We start from the raw sequence: 16,451 nt of genomic DNA on the forward strand, positions 1-16,451 counted from the left end.
GAGAGAAGGTGGTAATTTGGGATTTAGGTTTTAGTTAGTGGTAGGGCCTTTAGTTTTAGGTGTCACCATTTTTTTTTTTTTAAAAACACCTGGATTTTACTTTCCACATGGGAGGCGTTAAATAGAATGAAATTACACGTAAGCGGGGCGTATATACACGTGCCCAAGTGTTATTAAAAAAAGGCCAAAAGGTGCTTATGTGGTACAAATCTAGAGTAGTTTAGGTGTCAAATTGGAACAAGCTTAGGTTTAGGTAGCCATGAGGAATATGTGGACAAGTTTAGGGGGCTATCTATGACTTTTCCCTATAATATATAATATATATTGGGTCGAACATAAAACATCCCTTAAGTATTTAAAAGTGGACAACATTAGTCTTTGCCTATAACTGAGACTCTATATTAACGTTAAAAACTGAACTAAGTTAAAACTAACGGTGTTCTGTTATTGGGTTTCTCGCTTTTTCTAAAATTCAAACGCCTTCTCTCCCAAAATCCCCTCTGTCGATCTCTTACTCTCTCAAAATCCCCTTGTCGACCCTTCCTCTTCAAAATATAGAAATCGTACTTCACCGCTAAACATAGTGAATAAAGTTTCAGCCATTGAGATGATCCAGAGAGACTAAGAAGCAAAATCATTAGCAGCCGAAAGGCAAATAATTGGTTTTTCAATTTTTTTGCAAACTGTGTTCTTGACCGGAAGAAGACATGAAAATTCTTAAAAACACAGTCTAGTTAAAGCGACTAGTGTTGACATCTAATTTTTGACCTCCCATAATTTGTCTTAATTACCCAGAGTCCTTGAATATCAAACGGAGTGAAATCTATATTTTTAAAAGTCAAAATAATTTTATAAATTAATCTAAGTATTTTATAATTATGATGTTTTGCTAAATTTAGCCAAGAGAAAATAGTTTACAATAATTATTTACTTAATAGTTTAAATTGTCAAATTATCAAATTATGAGGCATTTCACTCTATCTTCAAGGAGGTGGATTAATTAAAATAAATTATCTTTTTACCCCTCAAGTTTTAATTTCTGCATAATCAAGTCCGTGTACGATGAGAACCTAGTTCTCTCTGAGTCAGCGAAGGTCTGTTTTATTGTAAGGTGGTGAAATCGAACCGAGGGTGAGATCGAGCTAGTGAGTTCATGAGATAGAATCCGAAGAACGTCCGAAGGGATAAACCCAAATCAACAGAAAGTTATCTTCACCTGATTTATCGCCGGAGATCGCGCCACCAACGGACGGGTCCGACTATATCGCAGCTATTTTTATCCACGTTAGGGTTCGTGCCTCCTAATTCGAGTAGGACTCTTGTACTATTTAAACACATGTATTAGCTCCATTAGAGGGCATCACAATCCCTACAATACATCCTAGTTGCTTATAGAAATTCTTCTTCGTTAAAACCCTTTGCCCCAGTATTTCATCATTTTGTTCCGTTCTAAGCTTTAATTGTCTGCGCAACAGTCCGAGGAAGGAATTTGCCAAATCGGACCTATAGAGCATAATCCGAACAAGGATCTTCTCCCACCGGATTTACCATCTCGAACTTAGGCTCTTTGTTTTGTTTGCTTTTTTGCTTCGTTAATTCTTTACTCGCACTCGTTGACTCTCTACATTTGTTATTAAGCTTCACGTATCCTTTAAACCGCGTACAAATTCAATTGTTGCTCTTTTAGGGGTAAAAAGTTTTGCACCCACCGTGGGGCTAAGGATAATAGTGATAGGCTTGTATAAATGACTTTCACTTGCTTTCTTCATTTTTGTGATTTCAGGTTACACGTTGTCGAACCCGAGCCGATCTGTTCATCTTAACGAAGATGAATCCAGCGGACACGACGCCAACCTCAATGGGGTGCCACTCAATAACGCACCCGCCATCAATCCGATCAACAATCAGCCCGTTCAAAACTCGCGTGTTGATGCGGACAGGCATGGAGTCCCTGGAGGAGAAACGGATGAAATTAACTTACGTTTGATTTATAATTTGTTACAGAAACATAATGTAACCATGCAGTAGCAACAGAAGGAAATTGTTGACTCCAAAGGGACCTCAGTGATGCGCTGGCACCAGATCCGGATAGAGTTTCTGACCAGGTTCGAAGGAAAGTCGAGGTCGGTAAGAGCAGGACAGGCCGATCGACGAGCAGTCTGATGTAGTAAGAATGCTCGAAGCCTTGACTAAATGAATGGACTCCAACGAGAAAAAAGTGGATGACTACAATTCTCGGGTGGATCAAATTCCGAGAGCACCTCCGATTTTCATTGGACAAGAAACAAAATACATCGTGAGGAGGCTTTTCCCTCCAGTGCGGCACCGAAGCTGATCCCGAAGAGGTTCAAAATGCCAGATATATCGAAGTACGACGGAACCACCGAACCTCAAGAGCTTATCACCGCATATACGTATGCCATTGCCGGTAATGATCTCAAGGACGATGAGATCGAATCAGTGAGTTTGAAGAAGTTCGGTGAGACTTTAACTAAAGGGGAGATGCAGTGGTACTATTCACTACCCCAGCACTCCATCCCCTCCTTCGAGTTACTTGCGGATGCCTTCGTGAAGGCTCATGCAGGGGCATGTAAGGTGCATGCGCGGAAAGCGGATAGATTTAAAATCTTTCAAAGGGACGATGAGCGGCTTAGGGAGTTCCATACTAGATTCCAGCGGGAGAGAATGTTGTTACCCCCGGTCCCTGTCGAATGGGCCGCCCAAGCATTCACAAAGGGGCTCAACTCAAGGAGTTCCAACTCTTCCAATAAATTAAAGGAAAACTTGTTGGAATTCAGTGCTACGACTTGGGCTGATATGCATAACAAGGTACGAGTCGAAAATCAGGGTAGAAAATGATCAGCTTGGGCTTTCACCGGGTCTAGTAAACTAGGTAAGGGGTGATAAATCGAAGAGGACGTTTGAATCGGATTACAATCCACCGGACAGGTACAACCCTTACCCATCTATGAGGCATGGTTTCAGATCCGAGAAAAGCAGGGCCAACTCCGGTAATCGAGGAGACAGGCGCGTCGACCGCGGGGACAGACGGATTGATCGAGGTACGTCAACAGGGGTCTCCAATACAAAACCAACTTTGCGATGACCTCTCATATAGGAGAAAATCCGACGTTATCAGAATATAACTTCAATGTCGACCCCTCGACCCTAGTAGCAGCAATCGGAAAGATAAAAGGTGCAACACGGCCAAAGCCTCTCCGAACTAAACCCTCTCAACGAGACCCGAAGTTGATATGTGACTACCACAGTACCCACAGGCACCAAACCGACGATTGCAAAGGTTTATGGGATGAGGTGGCCCGGTTGCTCAAAAACGGACACCTAAGAGTAGTTTTTACTGAACGGGGGAAGAGCAACTACAAAAACAGAGCAGCCGACAGAAAAGCTGAGACGGAAGAACCCCAGCATGTGATCAATATGATCATTGGCGGGGTTGAGATACCACGAGGACCTATCCTGAAGAGAACAAGATTCTCTATCACGAGGGAAAGAAGGAGCAGGGACTATGTACCGGATGGATTCATTTCATTCAATGACGAGGAAGTTGAAGGCATCACTCTTCCTCACAACGACGCACTGGTAATCTCTGTACTTATTTATAAAACTTACATTAAACGTATCTTAATTGATCCAGGTAGCTCGGCAAATATCGCCCGATGGAAGGTTGTCGAATAGCTCGGCATATTAGATCAAATCATACGGACAGCCAGGATTTGAACGGGTTCAATATGGCCAGTGAAACCACCAGGGGAGAAATCACACTGCCCGTGAGTATAGCTGGGGTTGTACAACACACCAAGTTCTATGTCATTGACGGGGAAATGAAATACAACGCCCTATTTGGAAGGCCGTGGATACACATGATGAAGGCAGTACCGTCAACATTGCACCAGATGCTGAAGTTTTCGACACCCGATGGGATAAAGATAATACGACATCCCGCCGCTAAAGAAATGTTCGCAGTCGAGGAAGTCGTACCAAATGGCCGAAGGCAGATACAGATTTCCGCACCAATACCTTAGGTACAAGCGAAGGGACCAAATAGCAATCACAGAACGAGGTGGCAGAGGAAGATGACTTCGGTGTCCCAAGGTCCTTCGTTTTGTCGGATGAATCCGATGCAACGAGGTCAACCATAGAAGAAATCGAGCAAGTTGTCTATTCGTCCACCTTCCGGATAGAAAGGTATACCTGGGCACGGGTCTCACCCCAGAGCTCAGGAATGATTTGATTTAATTTCTTAATGCTAACTCAGATTGTTTTGCATGGTCCCATTTAGACATGACAGGAATCCCACCGGAAGTAACAACTCATCGTTTGAGCTTGGATCCGAACTTCTGCCCGGTTAAACAGAAACGAAGGCCAATGTCGGAAGCTAAGCACGCGTTTGTTAAAGACGAGGTAACAAAATTGTTAAAAATAGGATCCATTCGAGAGGTAAAATACCCGAACTGGTTAGCTAATGTTGTCGTCATACCGAAGAAAGGTAACAAATTCAGAATGTGCATAGTCTTTAAAGATCCAAACAAAGCCTGTCCAAAGGATTCTTTTCCTTTGCCTCACATCGATCGTATGATCGATGCGATGGCCGGACACACCCTCTTAAGTTTTCTTGACGCATACTCCGGGTACAATCAGATTCAAATGAATCTGGAGGATCAAGAGAAAACCTCTTTTGTAACTCGATACGGAACTTATTGCTACAACGTAATGCCCTTCGGATTAAAAAATGTCGGAGCTACCTATCAACACCTAGTTAACAAAATGTTCGAAAAACAGATAGGGAAAAAAATGAAAGTTTATATTGATGACATACTAGTTAAGTCCGTGGAAACAGAGGACCATTTGAAGCATTTACAGGAAACCTTCGATGTCTTGCGCAAGTACAACATGAAGCTGAATCCGGAGAACTGTGCCTTCGAAGTAGGATCGGGGAAGTTTCTAGGGTTCATGGTGTCAAACCGAGGAATAGAAATCAACCATAATAAGATACAAGTTATCGAGAACATCAAGGTAGTTGAAAACGTAAAGGGTGTGCAAAATTGACCAAGAGAATCGCAGCCTTAAGCAGATTCATCTCTAGGTCCTCTGATAGAAGTCATCGTTTTTTCTCCTTGCTTAAGAAAAAGAGTGACTTCGTTTGGACATCCGAATGTCAACAAGCCTTGGATGAGTTGAAACATTACCTATCAAGCCCGCCCTTATTACATACACCGAAGGCCAACGAACAATTGTACCAGTACTTGGTCGTGCCCTAGATAGCAGTAAGCGGAGTACTCGTCCGAGAGGAGAAAGGTGCATAATTTCGAGTTTATTATGTTAGTAGAACTTTAGGGGACGCCGAAAAGCGCTATGTCTACCTTGAAAAACTTGTATTAGCATTGTTGAGTGCATCTAGAAAGTTAAAACCATACTTCCAATGCCACCCCATATGTGTAATAACAACTTACCCGTTAAGAAATATAATGCATAAACTGGAGTTATCTGGTAGGTTAGAAAAATAGGCAGTAGAAATCAGTGGGTATGACATCAAGTATAAACCCCAAACAGCCATAAAGTCTCAGATCTTGGCAGACTTCGGGGCGGATTTCACGCCTGCACTGATACCGAGGTTGAAAGGGAACTAGCGCTAACCTCGGGTAAACCAGTCGGAGTATGGACCTTACATACGGACGGTGCATCCAACGTAAATGGGTCCGGGCTCGGTATTGTACTGAGAAGCTCAACCAAAGATGTAATACGTCAATCTATAAAAACATCCTCAAAATTAACTAACAATGAAGCCGAGTATGAGGCTTTGATTGCAGGTTTAGAGTTAGCCCGAGGATTGGAAGCCGAGGCCGTTGAGGCAATGTGTGACTCCCTCCTGGTCGTAAACCAAATCAATGGGACTTTCGAGGTGAAGGATGACAGAATGCAAAAATATTTAGAGAAAGTTCTAGTCATCTTGCATCGGTTCAATAAGTGGACGATCCAGCACACTCGGAGGGAACAGAACACAGAGGCCGACGCCCTAGCAAATATGGGCTCCTCGATTGAAGCCAAAGGGCTAAGCTCGGGTGCAGTTGTCAACTAATGAGTTCAGTTATTGAAACCAATCAGGTCGAAGTCAACACTACAAACTTGATTTGGGATTGGAGAAACAAGTACATGGATTATCTAGAAGATGGAAAGCTGCCCTCGGGTCCGAAGGAATCAAGAGCATTACTGACTAAAGCAGCAAGGTACTGCATAGTCGATGGTAAGCTGTACCGACGCTTCTTCTATGGGGTAGGATACTATTGGGATCATATGGAAACGGATACAAAAAACCTCATCCGCAAGTGTGACCAGTGTCAGAGGCACACCCCGATAATACATCAACCGGGTGAATTGCTTCATCCAATACTTTCCCCATAGCCCTTCATGAAGTGGGGAATGGATATAGTTGGACCTCTACCATCGGCACCAGGTAATTCTCGTTTCATATTATTTATGACTGACTATTTTTCTAAGAGGGTTGAAGCTCAGGCATTTCAAAAAATCTGAGAGAAAGAGGTCATCAATTTCATATGGGACCACATCATCTGCCGTTTTGGCATTCCAACCGAAATCACTTGTGATAATGGCCGTCAATTCGTAGAGGCCAAGGTAAACGATTTCCTCGAGGGATTGAAGATAAAGAAAATAGTGTTGACTCCGTATCACCCAAGTGCAAACGGACAGGCGGAATCCACGAACAAAACTATCATTCAGAGCCTGAGAAAGTGCCTCGATGAGTCCAAGGGTAGATGGAGGGAACTCCTCCCCGAAATACTATGGGCATACAGAACGACCCCGAAGCCAAGTACCGGCGAAACACCGTTTTCTCTTGTGTTCGGCACAGAGGCTCTAATCCCGATGAAGGTAGGTGAGCCCAGCTTCAGATTCCAATATGTCATAAGGGAAGCAAACGACGAAGCGATGGCTATAAATTTAGATTTGACGGAAGAATTGCGCGAGGCCACTTTAGTCCATTTAGCAGCCCAAAAACAACGAATGGGCAGATATTATAAGCAAAGAACCAACCTCCAACACTTCCAAATCGGGGATTTAGTCCTCGAAAAGGTGACATTACATACAAAGAACCCAAATGAGGGGAAACTCAGGCCGAATTGGGAAGGACAGTACAAGGTCACCCGGATAATGGGAAAAGGGTCTTACCAGCTAGAGACGATGGACGGATAACAGATACCGAACAATTGGAACGTGGCACACCTAAAGAGATACTATTGCTAAGGTATGAATTTCACTTTTCCATCGTTCAAGTTTCTTAAAACTAACCCATGTAGGTTGTGGAACAACAAACCAATATTAACGGAAAACACGTGTTGAACTCTTTTTCCCTTAGTCCAGTTTTGTCCCAATTCGGGTTTTCTGATGAGGTTTTTAACGAGGCAATGACGTACAACGTTTTACTTGAAATATTGAAGACTGGCTTCAAGCCGAGACTGGGGACTCCCCGGTGACAATAATAGTGTTCTCTCTTCTTCATACTTCGAAGGTCAAACACTGGGGGGCTAGAGTATGACCCCATGAAATATGGAACCAAGGAAACAAATAGGTTATTTGTAAGGGCCAAACGATCGAATGAGTCATGCCCGGATAGGTTATACGTAAGGATCAAATGACCGAATGAGTCGTGCCCATATAGATTATTTGTAAGGGCCAAATGACCGAATGAGTCGTGCCTGAGTAGGGTGTATTAAGTGGTGACCTCAGGTTCTATGTATCATTGTTGACTATAAAATGAGAAACGCTTCGGTTCATATGCCCGTTGGGATATTCCAAACTTATAAATTTGGCGCACCAACTCATTTCTCTATTTAATCGAGATAGATCGAAGTCTGAAAGACTTCGAACTCAATGCTTAAAGACGCCAATTCGGACACATTTGAATTTGCAAAAATGAAATAATGCCGAATGTCAAAGGCCAAATTTTTTTTATATACCAACAAAAAATATGCGAACATAGTTTTTTTTTACATCGGCCCAAAATCTGTAGAACCATCTACAACATTACATCGGCTTAAAACATGCCGAGTCAAAAAAATAATACATATAAAGTTATACTACTCGTCTCCCGAGGAGTCAAGTTCTTCTGAGATCGAAAGGTCTTCTCTGGAGCTTTCATCGTTAAAGTCCCTGTTCGTCTTAGCTTCCAGTTCTTCGGCCTTAGTAATCTTATTCTCAATACCCTCGAGGCCTTGTTCTTGAATCTCACGAAGGGTGTAAACCCGAGTCAACCACTTCATATGCTGGGCTTTGAGAATAGAACGGTTAGTGGCTGCTTCTATCTCGGCGATGGCCTGCTCTTGGATACGGCGACGAGCGACCAAGGCTTGGTCAAGTCGAGTAGTGAGATCCTTCACATCCTCAACCTGATCATCTGCTGCCTTTTGAGCCATTTTCAGAGCCTCACCTCGTGCATTATGTTCGGCCGTTAACCTGCCAAATTCGGCCTTAAGCGCATCAATTTCTTGCGCCACCTCTGAAATGACGGCTACTCGCTCCTCAAAGGATTCGGAACTGACCCCGGCCTCCATGGCCAGACGATCCTTGTCCACCCGAAGGATGACATATTTCTCACCCAAGGATGTCAATTCATTTCCTACTCGGAGGTTCTCTTCCTTGGCAATGGTGAGTTCGGTTATTTCCACCTTGAGTTCGGCTTTGGCGACATCAAGATCGACCTTAAAAGTATTTAGCTCGGCCTTAAGAATGGAGGCACCTTGGGACTCCGTAAGCCTCTTCTCTGCATCCAGCAACAGGGTCTTAAACTTATCGGTTTCACGACCTTGAGCATCGAGTTGACCTCAGGCATAATCAAGATGACTCCGCAGCTCAGTACATTCCCTCGAACCCCACAGAAACCCCTTGTGTTCCAGTACCACGGTCTGCATTCGATGACATTAGTAAACAGGCGGGAATTAAAAAAACCAGAAAAAAAAGAAAAACTCGCTGCTACATACCAGATTGCTGGCATGCATACTCTCGTTCATAAGACACAGCCACGATACCTCGTCCATCTTCTCACGATCCTCCTGAGACACCAAAGGACGAAGGTAGCTAGACACGCTAACCGGACAGGACAAAAAGTGAGTGTCTTCGGGCACAATGATGAAGGTAGATCTCGTCCTCCTCGGATCGACACTTGGAGTAGGAATGTGCCTACAAGATGAGGCCGAGAACCCGAATCAGTACTGTGCAGAGGCCTTCTCCTGCCTAGAGGAATCGACAGGTTAAAACCCGTAGGATCAGCCTTAATGGCATCTACTAGCGGGGCCTCACCCAACATGCGCTCAAGATCTTCCCCGGCAGAGGAAGAGGTCCCGAGAAGATCAGCAATGTCCGCAGCTGGTTCTCCTCTGGAATGATCGTCATCGATAGAGATGACATCACCGGAAATCATGATCGGGCTCCGAGAGGGCTGTTGAAAGGCAATGTCGGGTAATTCTTGTGGGAGGGTTACCGGTGGCATCTCTGTGCCGGTCATAGTGGGACTAGCAGGAGCAATTTGGTGCACCCGGCGGGCGATCACGAAATCATCAGCTTGGTCATCTCTCAATGTTCGCGAAGTCTCACCTCTAGCCGCGACCAGTTTCCTTCTCTTAAGGGCCTTGGAAGTAGAGGGATTGGAAGGTTTACTCCAATTTTTACTTGGAGCCACCTCGGCTATGAGCTGTTCGGAGTTAGCCGGGTCGAACATTAAACTTCCCCTCGGAGGGGGGGGGGGAGGAGGACCCCTCAATTGAGTCATGTTCCGTTTCACTACGAATAAAACGGAGTAAAAAAAAAAGGGTTGCCGAACAAAACTCACTCTCAGGAATTTTCACCACCCATCTGTCCTTCGACAGTTCGGCCCAGCATAGAAGTTCATGGGGGCACTGAGCCATGAGGCTCTCAAGCCATTCCACGAGGTCATCAATAACTCGAGGAATCCACTTCCGGGCTGCAAGGCAAAATGAACGCACGCAATAGCACAAAAACAAACCAACAGCGCAAAACATTAGCTTACGCCGTTTATTCCACTTCTTAGGGAAAGGGCGATGGCTCCGAGGGATAATCTCCTCCGTCTTCACATGGACATAGCATACCAACCACCCCCGATCCTTATCGTCCACACTAGAAAGTATGGGGTACTTGGCACGGTTCAGCAATTTCACGATTCCCCCACAAAAGAAATGAGGAGAGTAAAGCCAAATCAAATGATCAAGCGTAAACGGAGCATTGAGCTCGTTAGCCAAGAATCGAATGCATGTAACAACGCGCCAAACATCCGGTCCAATTTTTCCTAGGCATAATTCATAAGTTCGGCACATATCTAGAATGACCTCGTCAATCGGTGGGTCTAGATTAAATGTAAAAGGGAAGGTGTACACACTCGAATACCCCTCCTTATATGTGGTTATGTCTTCATTAGGGCCCGGGAGCACAATATCCATAGGGTCGTATCGCCACTTGCCGGCAGCTGGAGGTTTCGGACTCACTTCCCAACCACAGTCAACACGAACTTGTGGTATAAGAGCCTCGGTGATAGCCGAAGGATAACACCAGACATCGTGTCCTCGGTCCGCAGTGTCTCCCTTTGGGGGATTTTTCGGAGCAAATTCAGAATCGAAGTTGAAAGCCGATGGCATCGCGTCTTGTCCCTGGGGTTCATAGGGAACTTTGTCCTTTGCAACGGGGGCACGAGGGGAATCGGATGGATAATTTTCTCTTGATGACGATTGCCCAAAACACATTCTGAAATATTTCTGAAACCAAACAAATAAAGCAATAAACAAGAAGGGGATGAAGATCAAGAGGCTATTCGCGAAAGTTTTCAAGAACAGGCGAAGAACCGAGGTTTGTTCTTGAGCTTTTGGGGAAAATATGGAGTTGAATCATTAAAAAGATTCTGTAAGTAAGGAAGGAAGCGAGGAAGAAAGGAAGAAGAGGCATAATTGAAGAGGAGAAGGAGAAAGACATATATATATATGGGAGAAGCGAAACGCTTCCCATTCGGCGCCTTTTGCCCGACCGGTCGCTAGTTGACACGTGTCGAAATGTGACCAATAGGGAACCGACGCATCCTTCGTGTCAGTGAAATGACGTGATACAATGTTTGGTTTTCTCACGCATTTCCAATGAATCGCATTCAAATCTAGCCTCTCCAGGAGAAATTAAGTTCAGTAATATAAATCGAGTTCAAGTTCGGTAATAGAAATCGAGCTACCATTCATGAAAACAGGTCCATTAAACATCCAAATATAAAATTTTACATCGGTCTGAAACCAGAAAGGAAAATTAAGCAAACCTACTCCGGTCTAAAAGACTGCACATAACTATAGCTATCAATCGAAAGGATTGAACAAAACAAAATCTAAAAACCCCGAGCTCTATGCTTTATGGGTCTCAGGTTAACTATTCCCCGATAAAGCCACTTTAAGTCGGTCATTCTCTGCTCGAATATGGGCGATCTCTTCGAGAAAATTCCTCGGTGTCAGAGTTGGGGGAACATCAGTCGGGGGCACAGCCTCCTCGTCGTCGTCATCAATTTCCACTATTGGTGCCGAACCTTCCCCGGAGGACCCACTTTGAAAGATCTGGCGAGATCTTACCCTGGCACCAATTCCTGAACTAGCTAATGCCTCTATTATGTCCCTTCTCTTAGACACCTTTGGCGAACTAGTTGTGCTTCCCTCGGCTATATCCTCGGTCTTTACTTGAGCAGCCCTTGCCTTCAAGGCTTTCTTCACCGGAAGCCCTGTCACCGGTGAAACGAGATCAAACAAAAAAAAAATGACGTATACGAGTCGATAGCAAGGAATCGAGATTAACCATGGTTCTTTCCCCTCCATCCAATCAGGCCTAAATCTCTCCAGGACCGGCCTACGCGCTCGACAGCACCTAACACAGCGGTTAACCACTCGAATATCCCCGGTAAAAGCTCGGGTTCAACCGCAATCGGTTCGGAATTCCATTCTTCCGATAAAGGGACGAGGTTGGCACGTTGCAATTGGGTTGTTCTCATAACGACGAATCAATGCAACCATCCCCGGTCAAAGTCATCCTCGGGGTCAATCAGGCCCCGAGGGCCCTGTGGGATCAAGTGTATAATGCCCCCACGAACGACCCGGGGTATGTAAATATGGATTAAATGGTCGCGAGCGGTTAGCCAATCGTATGCGGTTACTCGATCGTAGTAGGGTTTCAATATGAGAATTACAGGGTCTCTTTGATCCATTTCCAGTTCCACTTCTTGACTCCGGAAAATGGAGGGACTATCTGTGCACAGTGAGAACCTAGTTCTCTCCGAGTCAACGAAGGTCCATTTTATTATAAGGCCATGAAATCGAATCAAGGGTGAGACCGAGCTAGTGAGTCCGTGAGATAGAATATGAAGAATGTCCGAAGGGACAAACCCAAATCAACGAAAAGTTATCTCACCTGATTTATCACCGGAGATCGCGCCACCAACGGACGTGTCCGACTATATCGCAGCTATTTTTATCCACATGAGGGTTCGTGCCTCCTAATTCTACCAGGACTCTTGTACTATTTAAACACATGTATCAGCTCCATTAGAGGGCATCACAATCTCTACAATACATCCTAGTTGCTTATAAAAGTTCTTCTTTGTTAAAAACCTTTGCCCCAGTATTTCGTCATTTTATTCCGTCTAAGCTTTAACTGTCCGCGCAACAGTCCAAGGAAGGAATTTTCCCAATCGGACCTAGGGAGCATAATCCGAACAAGGAACTTCTCCCACCGGATTTACCATCTCGAACTCAGGCTCTTTGTTTTGTTTGCTTTTTTGCTACGGTAATTCTTTACTTGCACTCGTTGACTCTCTACATTTGTTATTAAGCTTAAGTCACGTATCCTTTAAACCGCGTACAAATTCAATTCTTGCTCTTTTAGGGGTAAACAAAGTCATTGATAATTTTTTTTAAAATTAATCACAATTGGTTTTGGGTAACTAATTATGGTTATGTTTATAAATTTTCTTATAATATGTTGATTACGGCTACAGTTGAAACAATCAATTAATTAGCCAAAATAGGGCCGTAATTGGAAATAGGAAATTCATGCTTCAACTCAATTAAGGCCCATCCCTTAAATTTATTATTTTTAGTCATGTTTTTGGTTGATTAATTTCAATTTAATAGCCAATCAATCTCTTAAATTGTCCTTTTTACTTATTTTTATTTATTTATTTACCCATTAATTCTTTTCCTTTTTCTTTTGTTGTTTAGTATATATATGTACGTGTAATATATATATATATATATATATATATATATATATATATATATATACACACACACACACACACGCATGGACCGCCCTTTTCAGAGGGGGCCGAGTCCAGCCCAACAAAGGCTTGACCCGTCACAAAATCAGACGCCAAACGAGCCTTTACTCGTCTCCGCCCCTTTCCCTTTGCAAACCCTAGCCGCCTCCATAGTTTTCTTCTCTCTCATCGTCATCAAACCCATTTTTGGCAAAGTTGCAGAGGCCTTTTGCCTTTTTACAATTTTGTATGGCCTCAACGGGTAAAGCATTTAATGTTTTCACCCGTTACCACCACGAATCAACCAAACGGGTTGTTAACAAGCTTATTTACTTGATTTTTGATATTTTTATTATGTGTTCAACAGTCTAACACTACAATCCTTCAATGGTTTTTGTTTGTTTGCCGTTTTGAACTTTGAGATCTCATTGGTTCGCGATGAACTTTTCAAATCTGAGTTTTGCTGGTCGAATATTGACCCTTGATGCATAGTTGACCCAATCTTGACCCTTCAAACCCGAAAGTATGAGGAAAATCCCCAACTTGGAGGATTGTCCCACATCGGGTGATTTGAGGTCTTAAGGGTCTGGGAATTCTATAAATAGGGTCTTATTTTTTGAAAGAGAGAAAAAGGAAAAAAAAAGTTTCTTGAGTTTGCAAAAATATTGAGAATATCAGTGTTTTTTTGAGCTTCTGCTTGAAACCCTTTAATTTCTCGATAAGTTTAAAGTTTTTTTTTCTGTTAAATCTTCTCTTGAGTGTTCTTGTTGGTTTGAGGTGTTTGAAGTAGATCCCCAGGTTCAATCTCTTCTAGGCCGTGCCTTAGAAAGGTAATTTCATTTTCTTTCTTTTTTGTGCTCTTTATACATTACGTGCTATGTTGTTCTTTATTGTAGCTTATTGTTTTATTTGGCTATAGAAATAATTAGGATATGCTATCTTGTTTTATGTGGTTTTGCTTTGGTCTGCTGGATGATTGTGTTTTAGTTTATCAGTCCTGGTATGCTGTTGGTTTCATAAGCAATCTAAAAAATGCGAATCATGCTAGTCTAGTCTTGTGTTGGTTTGGTTGATCTATAATGGACATAACATGTTGTTGTTAACTTAGTTTTTGAGGCATGACATGAAAGAGGTTATCTGTATCACTCTTGGTCTGTTTAGATTCAATATTAACTTGTTTCTTTTTCCCTTCCCTGCTCTTCTTGAATGAACATGCCTAATTTATGTTTGACTAGAGAGGCTTAAACTTGCTTTCTTATGGGATGTTTATCAAAGACAAGTCAGACATTTAACTTGAGTATAAAAAGAGTGTTTGATTATCTGTTTGTTGTTTGGTTTCAGTAATCTTAAGTTTGGCTATAACCTGTCTAGTTATATGTTAACCTTAAACCATAGTGTGTCCTATTATATGTTAATTTGAGTCATAATCTGTCCTGTTATGTGTTAATCTTGAACTACAAATGACATAGGGGACTTAATGAGAACTTATCTCAGCAGGCAATAGGGAAATTAACTCAAAACCAATTTGTTATGTGTTGAATATGCTACCTAGATGCCAGTTATTTTGAGTATAGTGAGTTGGTCATTGTGTACTATTGTTCAAATTTTTAACATGAAAAGAGAGCAACATAAAAATGGTACAATTAGGTATTATTTACAACTAAGCTTGGTTAATATAGGGTTTGGCTCTAGTTAAATTCTGCAAATGGTGTTGATCTGTGTTAAGTTGGAACTTGACTTAGTCTTTAAAAAAATGTAGATTCTGGTACAAGGGATGTATTTTCATCATTGTTTAAACCTCTTGCTAGTTGTTTGAGTGTTGTCTTCCTCTTTGATTAAGACCCTGTCTGCATTTAGGCAGCATACCTTGTATTCCCTTTCCTGCACTGTCTTTGTAGTAACTCATTTAAGGGTCATATTTGTCCTTTGTTTAAGTTTTTGTTGTGAAGTAATGATACATCATGATGCCAAGATGTCTATGAGTTAACCCTATATGCATTGCTTGACCTCTATGCACTGTTTGGCATTATCAGTTCTAAGTGTCCCTTTTTTGTTCTTTTCTAAAAGTTAACCAAGGCAGTTGGCATGTATATCTGTGTATCATTTGGTATACTCTCATCTAATACATTAATAGGGATCTTTGGGTGGTCAATAAGGATCAAGCTTAAGCCCTCCCCTGTGTTTGCCATGCCTGGGGTTAAAAGAAACCCCTTGGATCTTGTGCGACATCAGGAATAAATGGGGGTAAGAGCTTTCCTATAATTGACCATTCAAGAATCTCTATGGATGTGTGTGATCATGTATACTATGGGTGTATATAGATATATTCCATCTTTGTTTTGGTCTAAAGATTGAATGTTTTACTTGAATTTTGTATTGTTTTTTGGAAGTACATTTGAATTCTATGGTTTGTTCAAATATTGGCCTAAGTGTGTATACATGATATTTATTCCTTATCTTTTTATTTTTATTTTGGGAATCCCCTATTTGCATTTCTGGGTCATTTCTCTACAAATACAGCCCAATCCTACTTCTGCCAGAGTTGAAATTCGCTGTTTGCAAGGGAAGCTATGTTTTTTTGCGAAGGCCCAACATGGGTAAAAACTGGGAAGGCCCAACTATGGGTGAGAATAGTGTTAACGGGTGCGGGTAGCCCATTAACTAAATTTCTTTGCTCCCTCTCTCTTGGTTGATCATGTTGATGTATTTATTTGTTGTTTTGTAAAATTAAACCTCTGCTATTAGTGAAACCCTCGTAAATATAGACTAGGATTAACACTTGGTTAAGTAGGTCATTATTTTAAATGGGAGCAAATCTTTTTTCTAATAAAGTCTCGGCTTATATAAAAAAGAAAAAACATTTGCTTACTTGGCCTTTGAACAATTTTGGGATATAAAAACGGTGCAGATTTGAAACTGGGATAAATGGATTATTTCAAGGAATGGATAGGCATTTTTCCAATTAATTTTGTGAAATGAAATTGGCTGATGGCCCTAAATTTAAATGGTCTCTCCAACCAAGTAATAGTCCTTTGATACAAAAAATGCTTTTAGTGGATGATTCTTTTTGGACCTGGAAGTCTGCCTTAACTTGGACTAAAACCATTTGAAAAAGAACGTCTAGACTGCTCTT

At 42.3% G+C, this 16,451-nt stretch overlaps 1 protein-coding gene across 1 annotated transcript; it reads left to right on the forward strand.

The window, feature by feature from the left end:
- Positions 1–3,102: 3,102 nt before the first annotated feature.
- LOC132607905 (uncharacterized) lies at positions 3,103–3,709 on the forward strand. Its single transcript, XM_060321985.1, has 2 exons — positions 3,103–3,600; positions 3,656–3,709. Exons 1-2 carry the CDS (start codon positions 3,103–3,105, stop codon positions 3,707–3,709), a joined length of 552 nt encoding a protein of 183 aa, XP_060177968.1.
- Positions 3,710–16,451: the final 12,742 nt, after the last annotated feature.

This window comes from Lycium barbarum, chromosome 8, assembly GCF_019175385.1.
Source record: "Lycium barbarum isolate Lr01 chromosome 8, ASM1917538v2, whole genome shotgun sequence".
Taxonomy (NCBI): domain Eukaryota; kingdom Viridiplantae; phylum Streptophyta; class Magnoliopsida; order Solanales; family Solanaceae; genus Lycium; species Lycium barbarum.